Source organism: Doryrhamphus excisus, chromosome 21, assembly GCF_030265055.1.
Source record: "Doryrhamphus excisus isolate RoL2022-K1 chromosome 21, RoL_Dexc_1.0, whole genome shotgun sequence".
NCBI lineage: Eukaryota > Metazoa > Chordata > Actinopteri > Syngnathiformes > Syngnathidae > Doryrhamphus > Doryrhamphus excisus.
The window spans coordinates 14,337,443-14,354,420 of NC_080486.1; the positions used below are offsets into that span (position 1 = coordinate 14,337,443).

The 16,978-nt window shown below is 47.3% G+C and overlaps 1 protein-coding gene across 1 annotated transcript; it reads right to left on the reverse strand.

The window, feature by feature from the left end:
* Nucleotides 1–178: 178 nt before the first annotated feature.
* Nucleotides 179–13,412, reverse strand: LOC131108686 (phospholipid phosphatase-related protein type 4). Its single transcript, XM_058059898.1, has 7 exons — nt 12,862–13,412; nt 10,159–10,344; nt 9,780–9,909; nt 8,440–8,635; nt 8,133–8,190; nt 7,744–7,917; nt 179–6,496 (listed from the first exon to the last, which is right to left on the reverse strand). The coding sequence occupies exons 1-7, from the start codon at nt 12,931–12,933 to the stop codon at nt 4,904–4,906; spliced, it is 2,409 nt and encodes an 802-aa protein (XP_057915881.1). The 5' UTR covers nt 12,934–13,412; the 3' UTR covers nt 179–4,903.
* Between the last annotated feature and the right edge of the window lie 3,566 nt (nt 13,413–16,978).

Genomic DNA, 16,978 nt, shown 5'->3' on the forward strand with positions numbered 1-16,978 from the left:
CCGAATGTCTGGAACATGGGCAAAAAAAGGTCATGTTTAAAATAATACGAATGGGGCGAAAGGTGGGCCGTCAATTTGATTGAAAGAAAATATAGAATATACGCCACAACACACCCCGACAAACTTCATTGTAGGCCGCATCGAGTCCGGACACCACACAGACTGAGGCTGTAACACGTTGCCTTTATTCTATAGCAATCATAAAAACACGACAGGCCTATAAATACACTTGGCAACTGGAATGCAATGAATAGTGGGTCGATACATCACAACAAATATAAACATAAAACATGCCAAGTCATATAAGACAAGGAAAACAAGTGAATCAAACGAACCTTATTGGCCAACTGGATGCAGAAGAAGCGCCAAAGAAACTAGTACTTGCCTAAACCCACCGGTAGAGGGCAACCTTGCGCTGTTGAGCAGCGCCTCTGGGTGCTGCAGGCGCGGTGGATCAGACGACATGAAGATGTTGAGTGTTTTTATTTCATATTTATTATTCATGGTACAGGTGTTGTAGGTATCATGTAGGGTGGAACCAGTGCACTACATGTATTTTTTATATTGCCCGCCCGGAACAGGAAGCGAACATTGGCCGTCTCGATCAGTGTTGCCAACTTAAAGATTTGTCGCTAGATCTGGCGACATATTTTCTCAAAGGTGGCCAGTGACAAATCTAGCGACCTTCCATGACGTCGCTGTGGAGTTTTCTCATCTGGTTGAGCAGCGGCGTGTCCTGATGTGGACCTCTAACACCGAAAGGGCAAATGACTTGCTATTACGCATCTTCACCAGAAGAGGGTACTGTTTACCAACTACATCGTCATGATGACGCGAGCCATGGAATGAACCCAGCATCATCTGTTCGTGGTTCAGTTGTGCTCCTTCTAAAAAGTTGTTCAAATCCAACGTGCGATGGGAAAACTTTGGGAGGTCAAGATAAAAATATTAATTTATTACTGATGAAGTGACAGAGAATTTTATATTAACGAACCAAGAATCAAGTTTGTTTTCTATAGTTCTATACATAATTTACGTATTTTTCACACTTTTTCTCTCTTTCGAGAATATCCTTTTTTTCCTACAGGATTTGAAAACATCCCCTCGTGGGGATAAGCAGCACACAAAATTGATGGATGGATATTACAGTAATGTACATCAGAAGCTCCACCTACGGGTCATTTGTCGGCATTGCAGTTGACGGTCATCCAAGCGCGGTTGCATAGAAAATGTCAGAAATGTCTTCCAACTGCTTCGATATCACGTAGCAAATGTTTCATCCAATGTCCATCCCAGCCTTATGGTTTAGCTCCTACCAATTCCCCTCCCATGCGATATTGTCCATCATGTCAAAGTGGATATTACACTTGGATCCAGTGAGTGGCTACAGGTGAATAGTACATCATGAAAGTACTATCTACTATCTGATAGTAGATAGTACATCTGGTAGTGGTAAATAGTAATGCCTTGGAGGTCTACTATCTGATAGTAGATAGTACACCATCCGGTAGTGGTAAATAGTAATGCCTTGGAGGTACATGATGAAAGTACTATCTACTATTTGATAGTAGATAGTACACCATCAGGTAGTGGTAAATAGTAATGCCTTGGAGGTACATGATGAAAGTACTATCTACTATTTGATAGTAGATAGTACACCATCAGGTAGTGGTAAATAGTAATGCCTTGGAGGTACATGATGAAAGTACTATCTACTATCTGATAGTAGATAGTACACCATCCGGTAGTGGTAAATAGTAATGCCTTGGAGGTACATGATGAAAGTACTATCTACTATTTGATAGTAGATAGTACACCATCAGGTAGTGGTAAATAGTAATGCCTTGGAGGTACATGATGAAAGTACTATCTACTATTTGATAGTAGATAGTACACCATCCGGTAGTGGTAAATAGTAATGCCTTGGAGGTACATGATGAAAGTACTATCTACTATTTGATAGTAGATAGTACATAGGTAGATAGGTAGGAATGAGGAATCCCTTAACCCCGGGGGGTCGTAGTGTATTCCATGTTAGACGGTCGTAGGCAAGGGCCTGGCCCATCATGCTATCATGACGATGTAGCGAGAGGTTTTCATGAGGGCTTTACAGTAAAGTGTGTTCTGCTCCCGTGGATGTGATGCTTTTGGGTGGTTGTGTAGGTCGAGCAGCCTACGGCCAAATGAAATACCGTCCATCACAGTCAGTGGCATGCGAGTCTGCGTGGGGAAAAAGTCAAACGAGCAAAGCAAGGTGAAATGTAAAAGAGAACAGGAAGTGGTCTAAAGAGTGGCTGACATGGCGCTGCTTTCCCGTCCATCCTGCAGCGGCATGCCAGGATAGGAGCATAGAGGATTGACAAGGGTCGGTAGCAAGACCTCCTCTTCACGCTGGAAGTCCTGAAGAGAATATACAGTACGTACAGTAGGCAGGCTTTGCCAACGCTGACCAACACAAGCAAGACAGGATGTGCCGGATGTGCGGGAGGAATCCATCTTAGGAATGTTTCGTAAACATAGTGCAGTACGGGATATGCAATGTAAGCACATTTGGGGATGACAAGCACAGGAGTGGTACTTCTCTGATGGCTCATATTTTGCCATCCTGGCTTTCTTTGTCAGTATTGTCAATACCTGGTTTGTCCCACAGGAACTCATCCAGCACATCCCTTGCATCTGCTCCAGACAACCCAATACCGGAATCACTGGAATGCGGCATGCAGAAAACAACGTCAAGAGGGATCAATGAGGAATGGATGGAAGCTCCTGTACGTCCTGGCCATGGAGATGCCAGTGTTCAACCTGCCACCTTTGGCCCCATGGCGGCTTATTGAGCGGTCAAATATTCCAGCATCAAATTCCAACAAAAGGAACCACGAAAACGAGAAGATAGACGGCATTTGTCTTTTCTAAGCTAAATATAGCACCCTTGGGAACAACGTGCTGTGGATATTTCAGTGAAGGGGAAGCGTGGACGGACACGAGTGTGCACGGGTGTGCAGGGGTGTGCACGAGTGTGCCTTCGCTACAATATAGAAAAGTCCTTTGAAAAGTCGCAGTTAGCATAGAAGTGGCTACAAAAGTACACAGTGATTGTTTGAGTCAACGCTTGAACGCTTGTGCTTTAGTTCCAAAACGTCATGCTACATGTTCTGATGCTAATATGTACAGTATCATCTGGCTGGCTTTTCCTGGGAAAATATTCCCAGGAAATCAAAGCAAGCTGAAGACCTCTCATCGCTGCTCGGGCCCAAAAGCTAAATCCCAAGAAGCTGTGCAGAGCAGTGAGGAGCGCCATGACCTCTGACCTCTCTGGCCGAGCAAGCCTGAACATCAGACAGAAGCTTCTTGGGACGCATGGTCATCTGCATCTCAAAGCGGTCGACCGGAACGTCACAGAGCTACCGCCTGCTTCTCTCCCCCAAAGATTGTCTCATTCCACACCAAGGAGGTCATTCAACAGCCCCGCCCGGCAATGAGAGGCCTTCAGCCACGCACACGCACTGATCATGTGACTTGGCTCTTCCCTCTGATTAGTCACGGCCATGTGCAGGAATGTAAACGGAGGTTAGTGGCTGGAGTGAAAGAGCACCACGTTGGCCGATAAGGAACTACTTGATGTTGGGGTCAGCACAAAGCCCGCCCCCAACTCCGCCACGCTGATGTCTCATTGACACCGACTGGCTCCTCCCCCTCCGGCCCCCAGGGAGCTTGATGTGCAGCTCACAGAGCCGTGATTGGTCAGCTCTTCTTTTGTACATCACACCCACGCAACCAAGCAGGCGTCTGCCTGGACTCCCCCAGGCGGCCACCCGGCCCCCCTTCACCTCTGCTTCAGTGGAGCATCAATAAATATCAATCAATCAATCAATCAATCAATCAATGTGAGTGGTTCAGCTCAAACGTCCATGTGGCGCCGCTTTACACGTTGCTATCTTTACCGCTACTACACAGGAAGCTAAACAGCTAGTCAACCACAGCAGTGATGGCTAACGCCAAGGAAAACACTTCCCCTGGTGTTTTGGTGGAGAAGTGCAGGTCACACACGCGGCCCCCAGACCAGCGTCAGAAGGGGGCCGTGCGAGCAACGACGCTGTCGCAAGACCAAGCCTGAAGTCCCAGCTTTCATCACCTCGTTTCATTTACCTGCTTTCTTTACCAGGTTTCTTGACCAGGTTTCATCACCAGGTTTCATCACCAGGTTTCTTGACCAGGTTTCTTGACCAGGTTTCTTGACCAGGTTTCTTTACCAGGTTTCATCACCTGCTTTCTTTACCAGCTTTCATCACCAGGTTTCTTTACCAGGTTTCATCACCAGGTTTCTTTACCAGGCTTCATCACCTGCTTTCTTTACCAGGTTTCATCACCTCGTTTCATTTACCTGCTTTCTTGACCAGGTTTCTTTACCAGCTTTCATCACCAGGTTTCTTTACCAGGTTTCTTTACCAGGTTTCATCACCAGGTTTCATCACCAGGTTTCATCACCAGGTTTCATCACCAGGTTTCATCACCAGGTTTCATCACCAGCTTTCATCACCAGGTTTCTTTACCAGGTTTCTTTACCAGGTTTCATCACCAGGTTTCATCACCAGGTTTCATCACCAGGTTTCATCACCAGGTTTCATCACCAGGTTTCATCACCAGGTTTCATCACCAGGTTTCTTTACCAGGTTTCATCAGCTACAATGTACTTCTATAAACATGATTCGGGGCCAGGGTTCAGGCCAATGTGACTGATTTTTTTTTCCCATACGGAGGAGCTGCAGCTGATGTAGACAGTCTTGGTCGGGCGGGTTGGCCCCCCAGCCCTCCCAGCCCTCCCAGCCCCCAAGCCACCTGACCAAATGCACCAAAGAAGAGTTTGATGAAAAGAAAGGAAATGTTGACTGCCCGTTTCCGTGCGTTAGTCTTTGTTGGGCATGGGCGTTCCCTTGTAGAAAACATTCCGAGTGATATCTGGGCTGCTTCCTCTCTCTGGAACCAGGACGACATTGTGGCCCTTCCTGCGTAGCGTGGACTCGCGACTCGAGGTGGTTGAGAGTATTTCTGAAGCCGCATCGCCGCCGCTTCCACCGTCTCCTGGAGTAACCCTGATGGTGGACAGGCTCTGATTGTGGTGCTTCTGCTCTGCCATGCTAGCTTGGCTGCTTTGGACCGTAACCACGGGCGGTGCGCTAGCCGCGCCAGCCGTGGTGGTCACGTGATTGGCATGCTTCCTGTCAACTGACCCTTCTCGGAGAGAGTCCAAGCTTTCGGAGTCTCTATTGAGATCATTCAGGTCAAAGGACTGCCTAAGACCTCCACCTCCTGGACCGGCAGGCCCGACAGCAGCAGCGCCATTGCCGTGATCCAGAGAGCGCCACCTCCATGATCCACTCCCATCGGTGGACGGAGCTTGGATGACCGGTTTGTGCTTTTCAGGGTGCGCCTCTATTCGTACGATTGCTCCAGTGCTCCCTGAAATACTTCCTGTGGTGCTGGCCAGCGAGCCGGGGCCCGCGGTGCTACCGGGTTCCTTGTCCGTGAGAGCCCTGTAGTGAGCGGAGGCCTGCGAGTTTCCCACCGTGCTGCTCTCGTCCAGGCTCCTGGAATGAGTCTGAAGGAGACCCTGCTGCTTGGACATAGCAATCACCTGAACGATCCGAGGTTGGCTCGTCTTCTCGGCGGCCCTTTGCCAGCTCGCCTGAGCCGCGCTTTCGCCGGCAGAAGCGCCCTCGCCGCCCCCCGCCACGGCCCTGGCGGAGGTACTATGGTAATTCTCATGCGATTCTTCAGGGATGTGGACCAGTTGCGAAGACCCGGGTCGAGGCTGCATCAGCATCCGAGCTCCTCCGGTGATGCCGCTGCAGTTGCTGGGTAAAGTGCTGCTGGCGCCCGTGGCCAGCTTGGACAGGAACGCATGCGCTTCAAAGCCGCCATCCAGGCTCACGGCTGACGGCTCGGAGCTGGACCGGACCTCCATGCCGCCATGGTAATGAGGATGCTGAGTGGACGGACCAGACGAGTCTCCTGACGGTGGGAAACAGTCCGGCACCTGCAGGGTGGATTTGTGGCTGTTCTTACTTTTCCACTGTGACAGAAGCTGCTTGGAACGACTGGAGTCCATGGAGGCGTGGTTGAGGGTGGCGGCGTGGCGTCTTGCCGCTTCCTCGTATGCTGCGATGGCCTGCGGTGTGTGGACACGAGGAAGGGTGTGGCTAAAGGTGGCCACCGTGTCCTTGCTCCGGGGGCTGTGGGAGGGCATCCCGTCTGCATCCCTGTTGGGGCATTTCAGGCTCTCCTCTGCGTTCTGCTGGGGAAGAGCTCGATGGAGAAGACCTTCAGATTGAGAGCTGCTGATTCTCGCCTCCCCGGAAAGGCTGGCTTTCATCTGGAGGTGATGAAGGACGGCCTCTTGGCTGACGTGGGGAAAGGAACAGGAGGGGCAGCGGGGCTGGGAGGGGGAAAAGCTGCTGGACTCCTCGCTGGGGAGGAAGTTTCCCACTGCGTACATTCCCTGGCAGCAAGAAGAAAACATTCTCTGAGTGACATGGCAGAGCATGAGGGCTGCAGCTGGACAATATTTCAGGCATCCGGTAGACTACAGACCTTTTTGGAGAGTCATCGAGTCATCGGATAAAACGTATTTTTGCTTATTTAAAGAAAAATGATCAAACATTTGACTACGTAATGAAGGAGCAGTGGACATAGTACATAGTACATAGTACATAGTGGTGGTTATGATTAGGGTTATATATACCTTATGTCTTAAATAAGTACATAAGTAAAAAAGTACATAGTACATAGTACATAGTGGTGGTTATGATTAGGGTTATACATATATACCTTATGTCTTAAATAAGTACATAAGTAAAAAAGTACATAGTACATAGTACATAGTACATAGTACATAGTACATAGTACATAGTGGTGGTTATGATTAGGGTTATATATACACCTTATGTCTTAAATAAGTACATAAGTAAAAAAGTACATAGTACATAGTACATAGTGGTGGTTATGATTAGGGTTATACATATATACCTTATGTCTTAAATAAGTACATAAGTAAAAAAGTACATAGTACATAGTACATAGTGGTGGTTATGATTAGGGTTATATATACCGTATGTCTTAAATAAGTACATAAGTAAAAAAGTACATAGTACATAGTGGTGGTTATGATTAGGGTTATATATACCTTATGTCTTAAATAAGTACATAAGTAAAAAAGTACATAGTACATAGTACATAGTGGTGGTTATGATTAGGGTTATATATACCTTATGTCTTAAATAAGTACATAAGTAAAAAAGTACATAGTACATAGTACATAGTGGTGGTTATGATTAGGGTTATATATACCGTATGTCTTAAATAAGTACATAAGTAAAAAAGTACATAGTACATAGTACATAGTGGTGGTTATGATTAGGGTTATATATACCTTATGTCTTAAATAAGTACATAAGTAAAAAAGTACATAGTACATAGTACATAGTGGTGGTTATGATTAGGGTTACATATACCTTATGTCTTAAATAAGTACATAAGTAAAAAAGTACATAGTACATAGAAGAAAGACTTCTAGGGAGTCTAACTGTGAAGGAAGCAGGCAAACTAAGATGGAAGTTGAAATGTTGAAATAAATGCTATATTCTAAATGTTTAGTATGTGGAACTAAATCTCATGAAACCGTAAACCCGGATGCTCTTCCAGGTTTGAGATGGACAGGAAGCCAAGACGAGGGCAAGGTGGGCGTACCAGGTAGAGAGCAATGGCTCCACCAATGAGGAAGCCCAGGTAGACATCCATGGCATGGTTCTTGTACTGAATGATGCGGGTCAGACCGCAGATGATGGCGCAGATGATGAAGGAGAAGACCAGGAGAGGCTTGAGCAGCTTGGAAGAGTCGGTCAGAGTGCTGTTGAAGTACATCTGTGGACATGTCAAATTGCAGGAGATTACAAACTTGCTGATGGGAATGACTGGAAGCTCTTGGCACGGCGAAGCGCCAGAACATCAGCATCAATGGGTTCCCGACCCGACATCCGTTACGTTTATCAAGCCAATATCAGCAAGAGAGATATAGATATTCCATATTATTATTATTTATTCTATCTGAAGCAAGAGAGGCGGAGGAAGACACTCACGGAAACATAGACAGCAGCAAATGATGCCAGAGTGGCGTGCTGGGATGGGAAGGACTTCCTGTGAAAGACAACACGACAGTAAATGTCAGCAACACTTTCCATGTCTTCCCAAGTGTCCTGTGCGGCTCTCGGCCCCGCTCCCACTCCGCATCCCGCAGGGACGTACGGGAAGCGTCTAGGAGTGCTCGTCACGTGACTGCCCGGATGACGTCAGTGTATCAGGCAAAGTCGTGAAATAGGAAAAATAGGAAATCTAGCGTACAATCCGGGACAGCACCACCAATCCCAATCCCGTTTCCAGGCTTACCTGCCCCGACTGATGGCAGCAGAATCCGAGCCTGAGCAGATGTCCTCCATGATGTAAGGGTTGTGTTCACAGCTCATGCTCAGACTGGTGTAGTTGGGTTTGCACACGGTCAGGAAGTACGGCGCCGGGTAGCCCGTCATCAGCTGGAGGACGTCCGTCACCAGGGCGGTGGCGCAAAGACCAAACGCATGAACACCTGAGGAAGAGCAAAGGTCACGTCATCATGCCCAGCAGACAAAGAACAGCTCCGAGGAAGATTCTCTAACCTATCAATGCAACAGCACTTTCACTTTCACCTTCAACGTGTTGCCTGTGTACTTCTGTATACGTCTCCAAGTGATGTACGTACAGGAGTACTTGTGGTACAGTCATGTGACTCCATCAGTTTACCTTTATACTTCTGTATACGTCTCCAAGTGATGTACGTACAGGAGTACTTGTGGTACAGTCATGTGACTCCATCAGTTTACCTTTATACTTCTGTATACGTCTCCAAGTGATGTACGTACAGGAGTACTTGTGGTACAGTCATGTGACTCCATCAGTTTACCTTTATACTTCTGTATACGTCTCCAAGTGATGTACGTACAGGAGTACTTGTGGTACAGTCATGTGACTACATCAGTTTACCTTTATACTTCTGTATACGTCTCCAAGTGATGTACGTACAGGAGTACTTGTGGTACAGTCATGTGACTACATCAGTTTACCTTTATACTTCTGTATACGTCTCCAAGTGATGTACGTACAGGAGTACTTGTGGTACAGTCATGTGACTACATCAGTTTACCTTTATACTTCTGTATACGTCTCCAAGTGATGTACGTACAGGAGTACTTGTGGTACAGTCATGTGACTACATCAGTTTACCTTTATACTTCCAAGTCTCCAAGTGATGTACGTACAGGAGTACTCGTGTGTCATGTGACCAGATCAGTCTCTGTGAAGAATGGATGGGGTTCTTTAAGAGTTGGGACACTACAGTCAGATTCCGACCAGGGACTCAATTCATCATCTTTATTATTCGTGTGTGTGTGTGTGTGTGTGTGTGTGTGTTTCTTTTTCATAGAAGACACACAGAAGTGTACCCGTCTCCTTTCTTCCTCTTAATATTTGCTGAAGATGTGTTCAAGTGAACTGCGTATTTATGAGTGCTATGGCCAGTCAAAAGTGTAATGGTGCGTATTTGCTGACGTTTGGGTGTGGTGGGCTTCCTATGACTTCCTGTGGAGCTGCTTTGGCTTTGTTCAGGGATGGACTGATGACTAAAACCTTGGTTCCCCTGCTTGTCCACCGCCATCTTGGCTCGGGTTAGGGTTAGCGTTAGGAAAACATCCTACCAACAAAACGTATAGCTCTTCGTATGAAGGAGTTGAAGTTGCAGCCGGCCGCGTTGATGTTTGCTTCGGCTCCAGCGCCACTTTTCCGTCGCGAAAGACAACAAAACAAGATGGCTTCTCCGATCATGATCTGTCGACACACAAAAAGCTCACATGTCATTTGCCTCCTGGTCGCTGAAGTCCCGGGACTTCCTGGCTGGAACCACGGCGTCCGTGCAGCACCGACTTACGTACTCAGCGTGCAGCATTGAGCATCAGTAACACTTTTCTAGCATGTGCTTGAACACTCAAACTCCAAAAGCCAGCGAGGACTAGCTGCAGAAGAAGAGCATGCTGGTGTGGAGAGACGGAGGAGAGCTGGAGTGTGAATGCGTCGTACCGTGATGGCAGGCCCTGCGAAGGCCAAGCTCAGCAGCATCAGCAGGGGGATGACCTCGTGGTTGGGGTCCACGTAGGGTAGGCTCAGGCTGCGATCGTGACAGTGAAAGCCAGACTTGACCGGTTTAAACAAATCCGTCCACTCCAGGAAGTACAAGCTGACCATGGAGGAGACCAGGATGGGCAGCTGGGGAGCGAGAATAACACAGGAGATAAAACACATCACCCCACGTAAATGTCAGCCAATAAGGGGAGTCACGCCTCCACGCCTCCATAACGCCACGCTTCAACGAGCACGTTCATTTCATTTGCTAACGAGGCTGCGGGATGGAAACACGTGGTTCAAGTTGCCGTGTGGACTTTTCAGAACAAGACATGACAACAGCGCCACGCTAATATGCCACACGGGCGCCACACGGGCGCCACACGGGCGCCACACGGGCGCCACACGGGCGCCACACGGGCGCCACACGGGCGCCACACGGGCGCCACACGGGCGCCACACGGGCGCCACACGGGCGCCACACGGGCGCCACACGGGCGCCACGGCCATCAAACCATTTCCAGCTGCAAGCGTCACACCAACCAAGACGATATTTTGCTTTCTTAGCAGGCTCTCGGACGCCGTCACATGGCGACGTGGCGACTCGAAGGGCGGCGTGCCTCCACGGCAGGGGGAGGGTATCTGGCTATTTCCATGACCTTTATCTCATTCACTTGGCCCCATGGTGAGCTATTGAGCACGTGGGGCCGTGTGTTTGGCCCCTCCTCTTCATGGAAGCATACAGTCCAGGACAACCAGTGTAACTACGTATAAGGATGTCAGCGAAGCGCTAAATGTGACTCGTTTCACAAAAAACGCTGAAAATCATATTTCATCAAACCCTTGATTGAACAAACTTCACAACCTTTGAAAGCCGACACTTGACCATAACCATTGGTAACCATTTCTCCACTAATATGGACACATTGATCTTCATCATAAGCATACCATACCATACAGCACCATCATGCACGCACACGCACATCCTTTATTTGGAAGAGCACGGATGCAAAGGTTCTGATTGGAATATGATTTGGAAAGAGAGCATTATCTGCAGTGGCTAGAATTCCACACAGTGGTGCAGTGGAGTTCACTGAGCACATTCACTTTCAGCGCTGACCTACTTTTTCTTATGCTTCCTGCAGAAATATAGGCCAGCCATATTTCAGCCATCAGCCGCATTGCTTGTTCCAAAAGCCAACGTGCACCTGCAGTATCGGATCAGCATGGAGGCTGGCCTCCATCCATCATCCATCCATCATCTGTCCATCATCCATCCATCATCTTAGCCATCCATCTTCTGTCCATCATCCATCCATCTTCTATTCATCATCCATCCATCTTCTATTCATCATCCACCCATCTTCTATACATCATCTGTCCATCATCCATCCATCATCTAGCCATCCATCTTCTGTCCATCTTCCATCCATCTTCTAGTCATCATCCACCCATCATCCATCCATCTTCTATACATCATCTAGCTATCATCCATCCGTCATCTGTCCATCATCCATCCATTATCCACCCATCATCTAATCATCATCAATCCATCAATCAACCATTATCTATCCATCTTCTATCCATCATCCATCCATCTTCTATACATCATCTAGCTATCATCCATCCGTCATCTGTCCATCATCCATCCATTATCCACCCATCATCAATCCATCAATCAACCATTATCCATCCATCTTCTATCCATCGTCCACCCATTATCCATCCATCGTCCACCCATTATCCATCCATGGTCCATCCATCATCCACCCATCATCCAGCAAGAGATGCAGATCTATGATCCACCATGCTGTGGCATTGGACGCTGGTGAATTATTAGAGCATGCATAAAATGTCCAGCTGGGAACACCACGAGCCACATGAAATATACAATACTTCCTTCTTTTAATGGGAAATACCAGCTTCCTTCCTCTACACCAAACCTTTGAGGACACAAGCATAAGGCAAGCACACATATGCTAGCCATGCTAACAAATACTGTACATCTCTTATCTGCCATTTCGCCATTTCGTGTTTCTGAGTGAGGATGCATCGACGTGCAGTTCCTGCGTCGACGTATTTTTTGCGTCATCCCAGCCCGAGTTGAGGAGAGAAAGGGAGTGTCTACAAGCTGCCATGCAACACCGGATTCATTGCAAATGTTGATCTGAAAGCGGAGAGATCACACATAACCACATTCAACCTTTACAAACGTGCACAAGACCGTTTGGGAATGTGCACGAGTACGGGGTAGCAGTACTACGGGGTAGAAGATGCCAACTTCCATGGAATCCTCCTCGCCCACGTTCATGTTCTGATGGAATACTGTACCACAAACGGCCACCGGGCCACACTTTGGACACTGCTGCTCCTTTCCATCATTCTATGAGGTGTGATTGACAGCGTTGATGAGGATAGGATAGATGATAGATTAGGATAAAGTCACATTGGTACGAAAAGCCATTCAATGTTCTCCTCTTCCTCACGTGACCTACATAAAACAGGCGGCAAGATTGCTAATCAGACTCACATCACACGCACGCGCGCACGCAGGCACGGGCACGCACACAGAGATGCGGGCAGGTGCACATGGTAAATAGAGAGGTAAATAGAGAGGTAAATAGAGAGGTAAATAGGAGGGATGGATGGATGAAGCCTAACCTCCACAAAGTAGAAGCAAGGCAGCAGGCTGACGCTGTCCTTGCTCATCAGGGATCTTTCTCTCGCAGACATCTTCGATCCTCGTCACGTGGAGATTCGGGACTGGAACGCGGCGTCGACGTCCGGATTGCTCGGATGAGACGCTAGACCAAAACCATGCTTACGTGATGACAACAGCCTTTAGCTCGCTAGCAAGGTTCCTTTCTAGCATCTTGGCGAAGACGCACAGCACGGCATCATGGACGCTCGGCAACAAGAACATCAGCCGGCGCATGCGCAGTCCACGCACAGCCTTTCGTTGCTTTGCATTTATATGAGACCGTGAATGTCTCTGACATGTTTATCGTCGGAGTTGCATGCTGCGTTCTTCGGGAGCTCGGGGGCAACGCTGGAGACCTGCACAACACAACGAGACCGGAAGGGACCACGAGACCGGAAGGGACCACAAGACCATCATCATGTGCCGAATCATTTACGATCTCCTTTGGTGGTTTTTACTCATATTTTACTCATATCTACTTGAAAACTGGTCTCTCTCTGTTCACATTAACTACCATAACTCGGTCAGTGCAGTACAGTAACTTCAGTACAGTAACTACAGTACAGTAAGTACTGTAACTACAGCACAGTCAGTACCGTGCAGTAAGTACAGTAACTACAGTACAGTAAGTACCGTGCAGTAAGTACAGTAACTACAGTAACTACAGTACAGTAACTACAGTACAGTAAGTACTGTAACTACAGCACAGTCAGTACCGTGCAGTAAGTACAGTAACTACAGTAACTACAGTACAGTCAGCACCGTGCAGTAAGTACCGTGCAGTAAGTACTGTAACTACAGCACAGTCAGTACCGTGCAGTAAGTACAGTAACTACAGTACAGTCAGTACCGTGCAGTAAGTACCGTGCAGTAAGTACAGTAACTACAGTACAGTCAGCACCGTGCAGTAAGTACCGTGCAGTAAGTACTGTAACTACAGCACAGTCAGTACCGTGCAGTAAGTACAGTAACTACAGTAACTACAGTACAGTCAGCACCGTGCAGTAAGTACTGTGCAGTAAGTACAGTAACTACAGTACAGTCAGTACCGTGCAGTAAGTACCGTGCAGTAAGTACAGTAACTACAGTGCAGTAAGTATTGTGCAGTAAGTACAGTAACTACAGTACAGTCAGCACCGTGCAGTAAGTACAGTACAGTAAGTACCGTGCAGTAAGTACAGTAACTACAGTACAGTAAGTACCGTGCAGTAAGTACAGTACAGTAAGTACCGTGCAGTAAGTACCGTGCAGTAAGTACCGTGCAGTAAGTACAGTACAGTAAGTACCGTGCAGTAAGTACAGTAACTACAGTACAGTCAGTACCGTGCAGTAAGTACCGTGCAGTAAGTACAGTACAGTCAGTACCGTGCAGTAAGTACCGTGCAGTAAGTACAGTACAGTAAGTACCGTGCAGTAAGTACAGTAACTACAGTACAGTCAGTACCGTGCAGTAAGTACCGTGCAGTAAGTACAGTAACTACAGTACAGTCAGTACCGTGCAGTAAGTACCGTGCAGTAAGTACAGTAACTACAGTACAGTCAGTACCGTGCAGTAAGTACCGTGCAGTAAGTACAGTAACTACAGTACAGTAAGTACCGTGCTAAAGAATGTTGTCATTTGACTGTCTACTGTATATACAGCAACATTGATGTTGTTGATATCATTGACCAAATGATTGATTTGAACCATCATAATGCCCAATAAGCCCCAATGAAAACCAAAGGGAACATTTGGACTGCCAAGATATGAATACGATGATGTAATTCAACAATTCCTCTGCGATGAGCGATGACAATAATCCATATGAAGCCCAAACACATGAAAAGAATGGCGGAAATAGGGACCTGCTGTTCTAATAGCCACCGCTCGAGGGCGCCATTTGTACACTTGGCAGTCGGGCAGAGCAGGGTTTTGAATACACTGCTCATCCCCAGGCCCTCCTAACCCTCACCTCCCCCTCGCCTCCTGGTGCTGACTGAACGTTTCATGTCAGCCATGCAAGGGAACACTGGAACATTGAAAATAGCCCTCAAAACACACGCATGCCCCCTTTAGAGGCATAACTTATCTCTTCTCCAACCCCAATACCGAGCCATTCGGAGGAAAAATGCCAACTTCTATACTATGAGACACTTTGGCTGGCCCTGGCCCTAACCCTAACCCTAACCCTAACCCTGGCCCACCAGTTGACACACTATGCAGTACTATGTCGTACATAGTATATGTGTGCAATTATTGACTTTTATTTGTATGGTATCCTTCTTATTTCAATGAACTCTTGATAAAAAAAACTTGATATACTTATCACAAATCCAATTCTTGGCAGCTGGGGCATATAATTGGGCATATAATGGGCATATAATTGGGCATATAATGGGGCATATAATTGGGCATATAATGGGGCATATAATGGGGCATATAATGGGGCATATAATCCTTCATCTCAGCAGTCATTCATACATTGAGCAGAGCATAACAATACCGTACATGCATTTGACTGTTGCTGTCCAGCTGCTGCTTGATGCCAGCTTTTCCTCTCTATGACAAGCACCTTCCAGCCCCCACCGCCACTTCAGGATGACGAGAGTACTGCAAGCACTCTTGTCCAACATTTCTGCGTATTTCCTTGTGGGATCAGCAAGAAGAATGACAATCCACAGTCATGGTGGATAAGAAATGTAATTATCAACCAAGAATGATGTTGTTGGCCACATGCTGACTAAAACTAACTGGTGTGGCACGAAGAAAGGCTGCTAAGCGTGTATTTGCAAGCCTTGTGTGTTCCTTCGAGCAGAGGTGGAGCTTTTGCATGCTAGTTGTGTATTTGCTATCTGGGTCACGCTTGCGCCTTTGGCGCCGCAACGGTCCAAAACACAATGTCGGCATTTCTCATCTCGTCTCTTATTCCTGGCTACATCCTCATTCCGTCATAGTCAATTAGCACAAAGATGAGGAGGACTAATTCATTCTGGTAGATATCCCCACACTGATCCTGGACCTGGACCTGGACCTGCAGCACCACTCCAAATGTCCAGACTTTTCATTTGGACTTGATGGATTTTGGTTCAACATTCTTCCCTTGCTCTTCGGGTTACAATACTCCCCTCAAATGTCATTTTCACGTAAAATGCTACCCTACATCTACACTATACGACTGCCAAATGTACTATGCTACACTATATGTATATTTAGAAATCTAATATTTTGATCGTAAAACACGTTTATGACCTTCTAAATACACTTACTGACATGAGTAGAGCCCTGTAGATGTGAAATAACACCCCTATAGTCACCTTTACACTCCTAGGAGCCAATTTCATAGACATGATAAGAGAAAATAAGTCATATTGGATATAAATAAGACAAAAGACACGGTGACATGTTAGCATATGTTTTGGTGTACTTCCTGTACTGTAGAAGAGTCAGCCAGGGCAGATGCCAAAGCGCGGCATCAGCGCTTCCCTTCTTCCTCCACAGACATCACCACGTCCTAAAAGCTAACACCAACCTAGCATGCAGCGCTCCAAGGCCCCACCCCAAACCCCTCCCTGGAGTGGCATGACTGACACCTAGTGACCGGAGGAGGATACTCCATCAGGTCTTCTGAATTATCCTTCCTTTCTGCTTGAACATGCTTTAGGTTCGGTTTAGGCCAAGACTAAAAATAGGCTGCATCCAAGCAGGGCCAACAAGAGCCATCATTTATGAATGGATGTCTATTCAAAGTGTGAAGCTGCAGCCTCTGAGCGAGCCAGTGTCGTGGGGGGGGGGGGCACCAGCATGCAGGGGGTATTTCCTCATGCTGTTGTGATGAAGTGATGTGTGTGAATGCAACACTGCGTGCCACAAATGCACCACGAAACATCAACATCTCTCCTTGAAAAGGTGCCGCTTATTCACGGCTCAGTCGCTCCAACATTCCCCTCTTCCTCTCCGTCATGCGAGGGGGGGGGGGGGGGGTGTTGTTCCTTTACGCATGCGTTCCTTGTTGCATATATTTACATGCTTACGCGCACTAACCTCCCCCCCTCCCTCCGGCAGCCAGCATTCTCCCTCTCCGTTCTTGTCATGCTCCC